At 38.5% G+C, this 14,719-nt stretch overlaps 1 protein-coding gene across 6 annotated transcripts in view; it reads left to right on the top strand.

Annotated features, from left to right (window-relative positions):
- Positions 1-14,719, top strand: part of LOC122559072 (chemokine-like protein TAFA-1) — a 474,754-nt gene that overhangs the window by 341,325 nt on the left and 118,710 nt on the right. For all 6 annotated transcript variants that reach the window (XR_006314330.1, XR_006314332.1, XR_006314331.1 and 3 more), the window contains exon 3: positions 7,099-7,239. Coding sequence is in view for 1 of the 6 variants with exons in the window: in XM_043708309.1 (XP_043564244.1) it covers positions 7,099-7,239 (141 nt within the window). In the remaining 5 variants the exon portion in view is untranslated. The remainder of the gene's footprint in view (positions 1-7,098; positions 7,240-14,719) is intronic.

Raw genomic sequence — 14,719 nt, forward strand, 5'->3', positions numbered from 1 at the left:
TCAGACTCAGCACCGCCTTCTTGACCTGCAATCTTCTTCCCGACCTCTCCGCCCCCACCCCCTCTCCGGCCTATCACCCTCACCTTAACCTCCTTCCACCTATCGCATTCCAAACGCCCCTCTCCCAAGTCCCTCCTCCCTACCTTATATCGTAGCCTGCTTGGCACACCCTCCTCATTCATGAAGAAGGGCTTATGTCCGAAACGTCGATTCTCCTTCTCCTTTGATGCTGCCTGACCTGCTGCGCTTTTCCAGCAACACATTTTTAAGTTCTGATCCCCAGCATCTGCAGTCCTCACTTTCTCCCACCCAAATCTAGCCCATCACTGTAACCCTGTAGTTCCCATAACTAATCCACCTAGCCTGCATATCTCCGGACACTATGGGCAATTTAACATGGCCAATCCACCTGACCTGCATATCTTTGGACTGTGAGAAGAAACTGGAGCAAACTGACACAGACACGGGGGGAATGTGCAAACTCCACGCAGTTATCTGAGGCTGGAATTACCCAGGTCCCTAGAGTTGTGAGGCAGTACTGCTAACCACTGAGCCACTGCGCAACCCAACAGTATTAGGTGAGAGAAAGTTGAAACAAAAAAGCAAAAAGTCTGAAAGATCATTTGCACATCTTTCTTGTTACAGACTGGACATCTTGTTAAAGTGTGGTGGGTGATAAGTACACTAAGCTGGTCGAAGAGATGAGTGAAAAAGCTAACGTATATGTAAACCATTGAAGACTGCCACCACAGTCCATTGTATCTTGCACTAGCATGAGAGTTTAATAAATTAGTAGCTATAGATTTCAAGGTGCAGAACAGAATAGAAACATCACCATTCTACATTTTATAGGCTTTGCAACCAGATTCAGTCCTTCTCCGGTCTACACATAAGGACAAAAAGATAATAACCATGTAAAATGGATAGGAACTAGACTGGGAGTGATGGCTATCTTTATGACTGACAAAAGGAGGAAATTGCCAAAATATGAACATTGTGGTCATGAATTTGGGCAGCATGGTGGCTCAGTGGATAGCACTGCTGCCTCACAGCCCCATGGAGCCGGGTTTGATTCCACCTCAGGTGACTGTCTGTGTGGAGTTTGCACATTCTCCCTGAGTCTGCGTGGCTTTCCTCTGGGTGCTCTGGTTTCCTCCCACAGTCCAAAGATGTGCAGGTCAGGTGAATAGACCATGCTAAATTGTCCATAGTGTTAGGTGTATTAGTCAGGGGTAAATGTAGAGTAGGGGAATGGGTCTGGGTGGGATACTCGTCAGAGGGTCGGTGTGTACTTGTTGGCTAAATGGCCTGTTTCCATACTGCAGGGAATCTAATCTAATATGATAGTTCAAATGGATTTTGTCAATGAAATAAAGAGGCAATGAGATGTTCCATAAACTCTTACTCAATCATCCAAACTGTGTGTTAACAACTGTTCTCGAGTGGCCAGTCCATTGCAAAGAAGTTATTTCAAATAGTTGGGAGCTATAGTCATTATGAGTTGGTCTTTGGAAGGAATCTCAAAATATCTTCTGTGCTGTTCCATCCCTAGAAGGGATTAGTTTCACTGTAACATATCACAGAAATTGGATATTTGTGATAAGAACAAAAATAGTTGCAAAAACTCAGCAAGTCAAGAAGCATCTATTGCATAAAAACAGAATTAATGTTTCAGTCAAGTGTTCATCAGAACTGAAGAAAGAAATGAAAAGTTTTTAAGCCAGTGGAAGAGGGGAGGAGGCAGGAAGAACAAAGGATAAAGGTTAGGGAGTTTTGAGAAGATTTGTAGCTCAGGTTGAGGTTCTGGATGTAGGTTTGTTCACTGAGCTGGAAGATTCATTTTCAGATGTTTCATCACCATACTAGACACCATCACTAGTGAGCCTCCGGATGAAGCACTGGTGGCATGGCCTGCTTTCTATTTGTGTTTAGGTTTCCATGGGTGGATGATGTCATTTCCTATGGTGACATCATTTCCTGTTCTCTTTCTCAGGATGATAAATTGGGATCCAAGTCAATGTGTTTATTGTTAGAGTTCCGTGCCACGCTTCTAGAAATTCTCGTGTGTGTCTCTGTTTGGCTTGTCCTAGGTTGGATGTGTTGTCCCAGTTGAAGTGGGTCATTCCTCATCTGTATGTAACGATACTAGTGAGAGTTGGTCATGTCCTTTTGTGGCTAGGTGATGTTCATGTATCCTGGTAGCTAGCTTTCTGCCAGCTTGCCCAATGTAGTGTTTGATACAGTTCTTGCAAGGTATTTTGTAAATGACATTAGTTTTGCTTGTTGTCTGTATAGGGTCTTTCAAGTTCATTCGCTGCTGATTTAATGTGTTGGTGGGTTTGTGAGCTACCATGATACCAAGAGGTCTGAGTAGTCTGGCAATCATTTCTGAGATGTCTTTGATGTAGGGGAGAGTGGCTAGGGTTTCTGGATGTGTTTTGACTGCTTGTTTGGGTTTGTTTTGAGAAATCGGAGGACTTTGTTCATTGGGTCCCAAAACCCAAGAACAAAGCTGCATTAGAACATTATTTCAGCGTGCCACTACACACTGCAGCACAGAGAAACAACACAGAACAGAGGAAAATAACCTATGCAGTGTATTCAAAAAGAACGGGTACCCATTTTGACTTAGTGTACCAAATCAAAAGGTCCTTGTTCTCAAGCTTGCATTCAACTTCACTAGAACATCGTAATATTAGTTTACCTTTCCTAAGTCTGATTTTCCCATTAGCAGAGAGTGACATGTTGGGTGCAGGTAATGCTATCCCATTGGGTTAAATAGTGCTCCAGGAGAGATGCCAGTCAAAGCTGGGCTTAGGCAAGAGGCACATAACACCTGATAATACTATCTGTACTCAATCATTCCTGCCATCCTTTTCAGAAAGGATGACCTGAATAATGCAATGACTTCTGGTAGTGATTCTGCTATATCAGAAACTAGTTCAGTTTCCTTATCCAATCTCCACTTCCCCCCTTTAGGTGGTTGCATATACTGTCCAAGATGTAGAAAGGTATTTTTATTGACAGACCTCTCCCATTTTACCCTACCCTCTGGGAAATGAACCTCATTCATGTTTTAGTCTATGCTTTTTCTTATCCCAGTGGGAAATGGATCTTTCCTTTTAACTCGCAAAACTAGAACACTAGCCTGAAGAACATGGTAATGAAATCTGGTGTGTCAGATAAGTCATTAAAGATAAAGATACAGTTTTATTCTCACTCTCCTATCCTTACTGCAATTATTAAGACTGGAATGAAATCTTTTCACTTTCCTGTTTCTCACATTGGCCTTCATATAATTTAACATGTATTTTCCCCCTTTTTCACTTGTACTGAGACAGCCAATTCAAAGTAACAACTTATTGATATTTTGGGGTGTTCTGCAACCTCTCAATATTGTATGAAAAAGTATATGTTAAGGTCAACATGTAACATCATAATTCATAAAGGAGCCACATGAAATAACTTTTTATTTTTGCTGTCACAGTGTAAAATTCCAATTTTATCTGGACAGTGGATCCACAGAATATAAATTGTGACCTTTGTAAAATCTGTTTGGCAGAATTTTGAAAAAGATCTATTGATACTGAATTTGACCATGTATTAGACAAACCAAATTAAGTGAAATTAGCTAAACCTTTCAGTCTTTCAAGCAGAACCATGGCATCATTTTAGTTATCAGGATTAGAGTTGTCAAAAAAAAACTCATCATTGCTGTCTTACACTCAATCCAAAATTCCATTCTTTGCTTCTAATTTCTAACATTGCCTTTCTTTCATGTGGCCTATCTTTGACTTTTCCGTCCTCAAATTTTCTACCTCCACCTCTGCCATTTCCACCACTTCCAGCATGAGGCCATCTCTAAACACACCTTCCCCATCATTTCCTTCACAGAGCCCTGTCCAATATCTCCCAAATTATCACACTTCACTTTTTTTTCTCCACAGCAACTCTCCACATAAGTGTTGAAGATGCAGCAACTGTTCAGCGCCCCAGACACTTTTTCCAATTTATTATACTGCATTAATTACTCACAGTGTATTCTCCTCTTTACTGGAGACCAAACAAACAAAACAATGGTGTAATTGCTTTGCAGATCACCTCTGGTGACTTTGCAGTCCAAGTTGCCTGTTATTTGAATGTTCTGCTCCACACCCCTGCAGACTTCACTGCACTGAATCTCCTGCACTTTTCTAAAGGTGCTCAAGGAACAGTTTCTCATCTTTCAGGTAGGCTTTCCAGAGCTGCTTGTTCTCAATAAGGAGTTGAATAGTATCAAATCATATCAGTAACTTCAATTTTTCCAGAACGCAGTTGGTGATAATAATTTCAATTTTCCACTTAGAGAGGATCATGGAGTTATCAGGGCTCAGGTAATTAAATGGGAAGGGTGTTTTGTGGCTGGAACTCATTTGGCAATAGGGTAGAGGGGTCAGATGCAAGTGCAAGGGTGCAAGCATCCCTCTTCCTGATGTTCAGTGTCTCACTCAGGTATTTGTAGCCTCATATCAAATATTTTTTGAGCAAGATGAGAAGTTGTCTGCACCAGTTATGGATGCCAAATGGTAACAGTTTGCCTGCAGCTGTTAGTCCTCGTGACAGTGAAATTAGGTTCTTAATTGGCCACATAAGGGCCTTAATTGATGGCATGGCAGGAAAGTTGACACAGGTAGACCTGCCCAGAATTTAATTCTTCTGGAGGTAGGACACAGCAGGGTTCAGTTACATCAGCCCACTCACTTAATTGATTTCATTGCCTTGAAACATTTCACCTCCAGGAGGAGAAAATTGGACTTATTAATATAGCTCATCTCAATAAATACTGTCAGTTTGCTAAGTAGTTATAACATTTTCTCTTTGTACCTCTTCGTGCATTAAATGTCTAACTGCAGTGGTAAAACAACAAGGAGCAAGAGTAGACCACTTAGCTCTTTAAATCTGCTCTGCCATTCAATAAGATCATGATTTTACCTCAACTCTATATCTCTGATAATCTTTTGTCCTCTTGATAATCAAGTATCTATTTATCCTGCCTTAAAATTATTTGAAGATTCTGCATCCACTGCCTTTTGAGGAAGGGAATTTCAAAGTTTCTCAACAATGAGAGAAAATATGTTTTCTCATCTCTATATTAAATGGATGAAGCCTTACTTTAAAAATTTGACATTTGTGATTCTCCTATAAAAGGAAACATCCTTTCAACATGAATCCAGTCAAGTCTTCTCAGGATCTTTTATGTTTCGGTTAAATCCTCTCTGACTCTTCTAAACTCCAAAGGATACACACCTAGCTTGTCCAGCCTTCCCTCATCATGCAATTGGCTCAATCTGGGTATTGGTCTACTAAATCTGTTTGTTTAGAAATGAATGAGTTGAAAACTTTTCCACATCACAAATATTTTTTGAGGAAACTTAATTATTTAACAATGGGGAAAATACAAATGGACAGCTGTTATATTGCTCAGGTTTGAGCTGTTATTTGGTAGGCTAACCACAATCAATCAGATTATTGCATTTGGCGCTGGACTCGTGCTAAAATTATGTCATTATTTATGCTATATCTTTATTTTAATAAAAACCTGTTAATGTCAGTTGCAAAGTTTTTGTGGGTGGTGCAAGTACATGGAAACATTCTACTGAATTGCCAAGTGAATCAATCTAGGCAAATAGCATGAAAAGAAATCAACTTACTAACTTAAAGTTTTTTATATCGCCGCTGAATTTAAAAGTAATGATGTGTCACAAGAAGGCCTGAATTCCACATCATTTAATTTCAGAATTATATTTCATTTTATTCAAAACTCTGCAGATTTAGGTCACATGAAATATCTCTAGATTTATGATAAGTACTTCATAAGTGAATTAAAAATTAGTTTAGTATTCAAATGTAAACATTTATAATAAGGTTTACATGCAATACCATTCTTTCTACAATCTCTGGATCTGCAATATTGACAATATCAAACTCTTTATCACCAATCTGCTGCAAGATTAATCATTAATAGAAATATAAAGGATTAATGCTTTGCATGACTGCCCTCTGTCTACCATTGAAGCAGAACAGTTAATCTATTCAATAACTGACCGAGAAATACAATTGAATAAATTAAATGTTTGCTCATTGATATCAGTAATAATGTGAAGATTGCATTCGATAACATAAATTATCCGTTAAGTTGTGTCGTATAGGGTGTGAAACTCAATGTACAATGAATATTTTAGGGGTTCTTATGGTGAATTGGTAGCATTCCTATCTCTGAACCAAGAGGCCCAAGTTCAGTCTCACCTGCTGCAAAGGCGTGTAATAACATCTCAGATTAGAAGATATCTACGTTCATAACTTTGCAACCACTTGGATGCTAAAATGTTTAAACAAAATAGAATGCAAGAAATTCAGCTGAAAGATTGTCAGGCTTAAAGGAAATTAACAAACTATATGTTATGCCATTAATTCCAGTGTTTTACTTTATATTAGGCAAAATACCTTTCAAAGCAAAATAATGTGGAAGTCTGAAACAAACACAGAAAATGCTGGAGAAACTCTGCAGTTCTGGCAGTGTCAATGGAGAGACAAACAGAATTTACACTTCAATTCCAGTAAAACTGTTCTTCAGAACAGATATCTGATTAATTTATTAAGCATTGCTGTTAGCTCTGTAATATATGTAGGCTTCCCCTTCATTGTAAAATTATACATGCAAACTTAACAGTTAACGCCAGCTTTATAGAATATAAATACAAATAAGAACAGTTTATTAACATTGCATAGAACAAAGAGACAGACTTCGATGTGTAACATGATTTCTGCAGCTTCTTTATGAAACTATTTCCTTCCCTCTTTTAGTGCTTTGCATTTTGACATGCCTTATTCTCAAATCAGAGGATGTTGGCAATGGCTTTAGTATTAGTATGCATGTGACAAATGTGTTCGACTCATTACAATTTTTAAAACAATCAAGTCGCAATTTGACTCCTTAATTATTGGAGCTCCCTTCATTTTTATTGTCTTGTATTAAGTGATACGTTTTTCTGAGCTATAGCAAATAAAGTTATATTTTTACTGTGACAGTCACTGTAATTTATTCCCTTTCCTGTTTAGATGGAGGTACATGTGAAGTCATAGCTGCACACAGATGCTGTAACAAGAATCGAATTGAAGAACGATCACAGACTGTAAAGTGTTCCTGTCTGCCAGGGAAAGTAGCTGGGACAACCAGAGCCAAACCATCTTGTGTTGATGGCAAGTAAATTAAATCAATAGTAGTTTAATTTAAAAATTGCAGACACAAATGTGTTAAATATAATGCTTGTCAGAGTTCAAGCAACGTAATCTGTTCAGTGGTCTTTTTGATTAAATTGCAGACTTATACTTAAATGAATTAGCAACATAGTTGAATCTTCAGCCTTTGTAATTACTGATATAAATACTGACCTCTGAAGGAGTAAACAACAAAACCTAATAAGATAATTCATGTATATTTGATGCATATCACAGATAAAACACAGTAACTTACTTTACATAAAATTGTTTGCTGTTGCTGTGTCTCCTCACTTTGAACCATTCTTTCGCCAAAATCAATGTTTAAAATTCATTTTAATTTACGGGGAAATAAGACTTTATTGCACAGATGTAAACATGGTCCAATGCCATTACCTTGAGCGCTGACATATCCAAAGGATAAGGTGTTAATCCAGGATACACTTTGCTCATGTGTTGCGCTGCATCCTGCCAGAACAACACATCTTGCAACATAAGCAGCAATATAATACAGAAAATATAACTTGTGTCGTGGCTTCTTGGAAGGACAAGCAATAACAGCATAGTGAGGGCAATAGGATTTTGGTGAACACTGGGGTCAACTATCGACATTATCAATTAGTTATTAAGATTGAAGGGAAGATGAAAAACAATGGACAAAGGAGACAAATTTTTGTCAAAACAGATATGGAAAGATAAATAAAGAGTGGGAAAGAAAGATCGAATTCAGAAAGAGAAAAGTTGAGACAACAGCAATATAGTTTATATCGTTCTCATTCTGGTCAGTAGGATGGACTGGAATTGTATTGTAGAATGATCCCTCAGCTGCTAAATATGAGCTGTCCCATGCTGTGATGAGTTCAATAGTCAATTAATGTAAAATCCAGCAATTTCTTAAAAATAATGGTGGAGCAAGAGTGAGACAGAGTGGGGGAGAGGGGGGTGCTATGGCTGATGGTGTTTGTCCAAGGCAAGTAGTGGAATAGTGTGTATCAACCAGCAAGTCGTGGGGAGTCTAAACTCATGGTGTTTTGCCTCTTCCCCTGAACTTGCTGTTGAATGTGCACATAGTAAGTGTCAGAACACCAGTTTTGCTGTTCCAGGACATGTTTGATCACTTTGAAGATGTGATAAATTTATATGGATTGTCAGAAGAATCTTTCTGCTATCTCCTTGTCACTTCTCAATTTGTCCTCCAGCTTTGAAGTTGAATTCATTTTAGTCTTTTTTTTAATCGATAATGCAAGAAATATTTACATGGTCTTCATCCATGCAGAAAGAAGGAAGGGGCTCAGCTGGTTGAATGGTTTGGTTTGTGTTGCATAGTTTGTCAACACAGTACAGGTCCAATTCCCATGCTAGGTGAGGTCAGTGTGAAACCCCTGCTTTCTCAACCTCATCCCTCAATATGGTGACTCTCAGGTTAAACTCACCATTAGCTTTCGCTCTCTCAAAGGAGCAAGTAACAAAGGGCCCTCCTAAACTGCTTGCTTAGGATGACTTTTCACACAAATACCAAGCACATCATGTTTTTGTCAAGTAAAGTTGTTCTGCAATGAGTGATAATGATGCTGTATGCTTGTAAAATAATATTTATTACCATAAAGTATTGTATGAATTGCAAATTAATCTATGGGTGTTGTAAAATTTGTCTGCCAGAATCTTCAATCAGCTGGCATCTTCCTCCTGTCACAGCAATCAGGAATGTAAACAAGTAACATGCTTCCACATTACCATCCTGTTAACTATTCTGTACACTTATTGAACAATGATCTGTCTGAGGTATTGACAGGTACAATCAATTCATCTGATACCACTACATTGCGATCCTCAAACAGTTTACATAATACAAACACAAAGGTGGAGATGTGAAACATTTCTTGACATATAGCCTGGGATGATTTTTTTTATTTCACAGGGCGTGAACAGATGGAGAAGTTAATTTAGTCCAGTAGTGTGACTTGCAATAGGAGAAATAGTGAACATTTTGTGGTTTCCCACACCAGTGGATGTTTTTCTAAATGTAACTTGCACAAAATAATTACAAGCTGCCAAAATTTGCATTGTTCTTTTGATCTTGGCCATACCTTTTCCTTTTAGTTTTCTGTTTGAAAACACTGACTGCGTTTGTAAGTTTTGATTGACATTACTGATTGGTCTATGTTTTTCCTAACACGCCCCATTAGTACCATCAGGGACTGCAGATTGCAAAATGCTTATCCATTGTCAAAACAAGCTAATGCACTGCTTATTGTTCACAGACTTTACACAAATTAATTTACATTGGCTTATTAATCACCTTTTCTCTGAGTGCTTTTTATTTTTGGTTTTCACTAATTCTTGTTACTTTAAAACCCCAACATTAAAACTACTTTTCTCTGGATTCCTTTGGTAGTAACATTATAACTGCAAAGAAATCCGAAAACGTGACAAGGTCCTACTATCATTGGCATTCAGAGGTTATTTCAGTTTGGTTTATCTGATTAGTCTGAATGGTTCTAAAGCAGGAAGGGGAGATGTAATATCTATGATATTGAAATCAAATCATCTGATGAAGCCACTTTATATTCTGGAATTGGCATCAAATACGTGAAGGCAAGACTCAATTGCAACTGAAGTATTTAAAGGGACTATTTGAAGGTGGAATTTAGAGGAGATTGCACATAGGCAGAGTGAAGTTTCTCAATATATTTATGATATCATGTTACTTGATCCATTGCTAAATGCAGTCATTGACAAAGGAAGAGATACACTTCCCAGCAGTTTGTGGCTGAAGGTAGTTGAGAGTGTATGTCTTTGCAGCTTTCTGCTCCATTCCTGGATGCAGGAATTGGAATAAATTAAGGACTTTAATCACATTACCAGATCAGGAAAGGTGAATATAGTTGGCCATTCGCCTACTCATATTGTCACTTCCAGATCCCCTCTCCCTCAATACTTTGACTTGCGGAGCTTATTTTATCACAACCACTTAACAGCACAATGGCCTTCTTTTCTATGCATTCTCTCTATCCCAGCCAATCCATCGACCACTCCAAGTCATGCTTATCCTTATGCGGTTTTCTCTTTCTCCATAAATATACTGCATCCAGCTCTCAAGCATTGCTGTCAGTTAATTACCTTTCTTGCTCCTAGTGCAGGAAAAAACAGTACAGAACACAAAAGCAGGGGGGAAAATTAGAATTGGCCCATCACTTTATTTGCCATTCATAGCTGCATAGATATTCCAGTGGTATTTTGAAAATGCTTGTCAATAGAAATTGACGATTCACAAAACTGGGAAACAGAATTCCTTTGAAGACATGGCACCAGCCAGAAACTCTCATGTTATTCAACACTCTGTCATCCAGATTATCAAGTCAAATTTTCATTATGTTACCAGGCAATTTGTGTTTTCAGCCTCATCAGAGGTCAGAGGACTGTTTAGATAAGTCTTAGAGGATCTGATTTCTCTGAGGGTGCATCATCACAACACTCCTGCTTCCTATACATTGCCACATTTTAATGGATCCAGTTAGGCAGTTGGTTGGAATTTCACCCATTGACACGCGATAGATAAATGAAAAAGAGCAGGTAGTGTTGGCAAGGGTGGCTGTGGAGAGTTTGCTTTGACTGTATTGCCCTATCTAAGCTTTGCTTATCTGGACACAGTTTCTGTACTTTGGATTAATTGTTGAAATTAATAAGCATTAACAGCAGAAAATGTGTGCAGTCTCATGTAAGCTTCCATGCCCACTGTTCAAACTTGAAGAGAGAATGGAGGGTTCAGATCAAGCATGAGTGAGTTAATGTTCACACTTCTTTCATGAGCAAATTGACAAATCAATCAACATGAATTGCGACAATCAAATTAATCCATGCAAACCTGGAAGATCACTGTGCAACATCTGATGCCAATATGCCTAGAGCCTTAAATTAGATAATCGACACTTTGCACTGGATCTTTAAGCTTGCGACTGATCTTATGATGATAAGGACTATTGATGCTGAATTCCTTCATCTAATTCTTGATGAACTGAAATAGTTTTTAAAAAGCATCCAAAACCACTGACTTATAATGGCCACAGACATCACTTGGCTTGCACACAGACAGAATACACAAACAGACTGTTATTTAAAGAGTCTTTCTCTACAGCAGAAACAGAGGAGATGGACTCTTGACTGCAGAACTGAAATATACTGGAAAGGATTCTCTCTCTACCTCTAAAGAAAAGCCTAGTAAAAACACAGACCGGGAAGAGTCATCAAGAAAATGAGAATTTAAAAGATATTCACTCCTCCTGACAGCCCAAGAACCCAACTAACCAATTATTGTCTCAGATTATCAGCTTATACCTCAAGGACACGAAACTGGACATATTTTTTATATTGGACATTATCCCCTGTTAACTTGGCACATGCATGTGTTTGAGAGATGCGATAAACCTATGTATTACAAAGTCTCTATGCTTAATGTTATCTCTTTGTTATTTTTCTTGGGACTAGCTGGTAATAAAATTGCTCTTTCGTTCACTCGCGGAAATCTTGTAACTGGTCCTCTTATTGCTTTGAATGTAAGCATCAAACTACATTTTAATTGGAGAAAGGCATTGCTGCTTGTGAAAAATAATTCAAAGCTTTGTTTTGCACGACTGGGCTGGTTGAAAAGAGGGGACCCTCCCCATCCGATTGCAACACTGATCTGCACTGAAATGGTAGAAAGAAAGAAATTATGTAACACTGTTCATGATTTCAAGGCATCCCAAAATATGTTTTAAAGCCAATGTGGTACTTCTGAAGTGTAGTCATTGTTACAGTGTAGAATACTTGACAGTCAACTTGTCTAAAGCAAGCTCCCACAAACAGGAGTGAATAATGACCAGATAATCTATTACTAGGGATGGTAATTGACAGATAAACATTGGTCAGCACATGGTGATTAACTTATATCCTCCTTTGAAATACGTTGTTATGGACCAGACCAAACCCCCTCAAAACATGGGAAGGAGATAGCTTAGACAATAACCTTTTCTTATCATAAAGGCAAATGATAGGTGTTGTGTTCTGGATGCATTTTAATTGGTCAATCTACTAGGTTTGAACAAAAGCGCACTTTATTTATACACTATGGTTAAAATACAGATAAAATGAGAAGAAAAAGAATTGGCTGAACTATAACTCTATCCAAATACTTAACACGATAATAAACTACTCATTAACTGTTCCAATATAGTGTCATTCCATAAGCACACCCTTGGTAAAGGCAAAGTCAGTAAAGTAGATCGTTTCACATGCCATTCTAGCAGCAGGAAGAGAACTCTAGCTTTTAGCTGTAACAGGGAGAGGAATAAGAGCTTCCACATCCACCTTCAAGACCCCAGCAACTGCTGAAAGTTAAAACTAAAACTTCCCAGTTCTGTGGAAGCTTGACCCTACCCATTCAGACTGAATCTATTGTTTAACTTTAAAAATAACCCCAAGCCTTGACAAGCTGTTTACTTCATTGTCTTGAAGCAGAGCACTTTTCACCTCTGTCACAACCCCTCTGCATAAAAAACACAGGACAAAATACACCTCTTCAGCTATAGTATCATCGCATGTGCCCCCTTTTAAAAAATGAACCATCAGTATATAAAGATGGCTTCATTTTAAAAACATTTAGTACATTACAGTGTACATTACAGTGCATCCACATTACATTGACTCTAAGCATGGAAATACTCACTACTACAGTCCTTTTTTTTGCCACCACCAAATACCTCCATCTTCATTCACCAAAGTTGCGACAACACCTCAGCAATTACATTCCCTCAATGTGCCACATGTATAACTTGAAAATTGAATGGCTGAAGTAAAAAGCTCCTAATAAACAGTTTAAATTTATAATCCTTAAATTTTCCAAAAACTTTATGGGTTTAGAACAGTAGATACAATTGACTTCAACACATTACTGGCAAAATAAATATTGCAATACCAATACTAAACTCAAAGTCTCCTTCTCAATTGTGAAATATTTCTGCTGAAGATTCAATTTTCCACAAAAACACCCATTTGATCTTACTCTGTTCTCGTCATCTTCTTACAAGAGTACAACACCAGCACCCACATTACTCACATTAATAGCCACTTTGAATGCCTTTCATAGAATGGAAAAAGACCATTCAACCCATTGAGTCCAGACTAATTCTCCGAAGAGCATTCCACCCTGACCCACACTCCCTACCCTATCCCTGTAACCTTGCATTTCCCATGGCTCATCCATCTAGCCTGCATATCCCTGGACACTATGGACATTTCCATGGCCAATTCACCTAACCTGCACATCTTTGGACTGTGGAAGGAAACTGGAGCACCCGGAAGAAATCTATGCAGATACGGGGAGAACATGCAAGCTCCAGTCACTTGAGGGTGAAATCGGACCTGGGTCCCGAGCGCTGTGAGGCAGCAGTGCTAACCATTGACCACCATGCCGCATATTTGGGTGTGGCTAACACAGGGGCAGAGGTTAACACAGCTTTCAGACTGTGAAATGCCTTCTGATACTCCTCCTTCCACTGAAATTTCCTGTACTTCTTCAACAAGTCAGTCAATGGAGCATACACACTGCTAAATCTTTGTACTAACTTCCAATAAAAACCACACAGTCCAATGAATCATTCTTCCCTTTACATTGATGGTATGTGAAACTCCCCAAAACCCTTTGTTTTCTCATCCCTTGGGGCTGTTTGTCCATGTCCAATGACATGGCCCAGGAACATTATGTGGGCTCACTCTTAGCCAGATTTATCACCAGCCCACCTCCCAAAGTCAATCAAACAATTCCAATAGATGCTCTAAATGTTCCTTCCACGTGTGACTAAAAATCACCAGATCATCAATGTACACCGCACAATTAGGTAATCCTGAAATGACCTTATTGGTTAGTCTTTAAAATGTGGTTGGCACATTTTTCATACCAAATGGCATGACTTTAAACTGGTACAGTCCATTTGGTGTCACAAAAGCCAAAATTTCCTTTGCTCTTTCAGATAAAGGTACCTGCCAGTATCCTCTGAGCAAGCCCAAGTTAGAAATATAGGTTGCTTGTCCCATCTTCCTAATAGGATATGAATCAGATTTCGTAACTGCACTTTGCAATAGTGCACACATAATCATTGGGTACCATCTGGTTTTGGCACCATTATTTTGGGTGAGCTTCATTTTCTGCAATTCACTTTGATTATATTATCTTTGAGCATGCATTCAATCTCTTTATGTACCTGTGCCAACTTTATATGGTTACGTCTATAAGGATGTTACTTAATTGGAACAGCATTTCCTATATCTACATCATGCATAATCAGATTAGTGCTTCACAGCTTATTCCCATATATCTTTCCATGTGAATATAATAATTCTTTCAGGTCATTTCGATTTTCCTCTGGAAGATAGTTCAATAATTTATGTCAAGAGTGTGACACTGGAAAAGCACAGCAGGTCAGGC

This window comes from Chiloscyllium plagiosum, chromosome 18 (assembly GCF_004010195.1).
Source record: "Chiloscyllium plagiosum isolate BGI_BamShark_2017 chromosome 18, ASM401019v2, whole genome shotgun sequence".
Taxonomy (NCBI): domain Eukaryota; kingdom Metazoa; phylum Chordata; class Chondrichthyes; order Orectolobiformes; family Hemiscylliidae; genus Chiloscyllium; species Chiloscyllium plagiosum.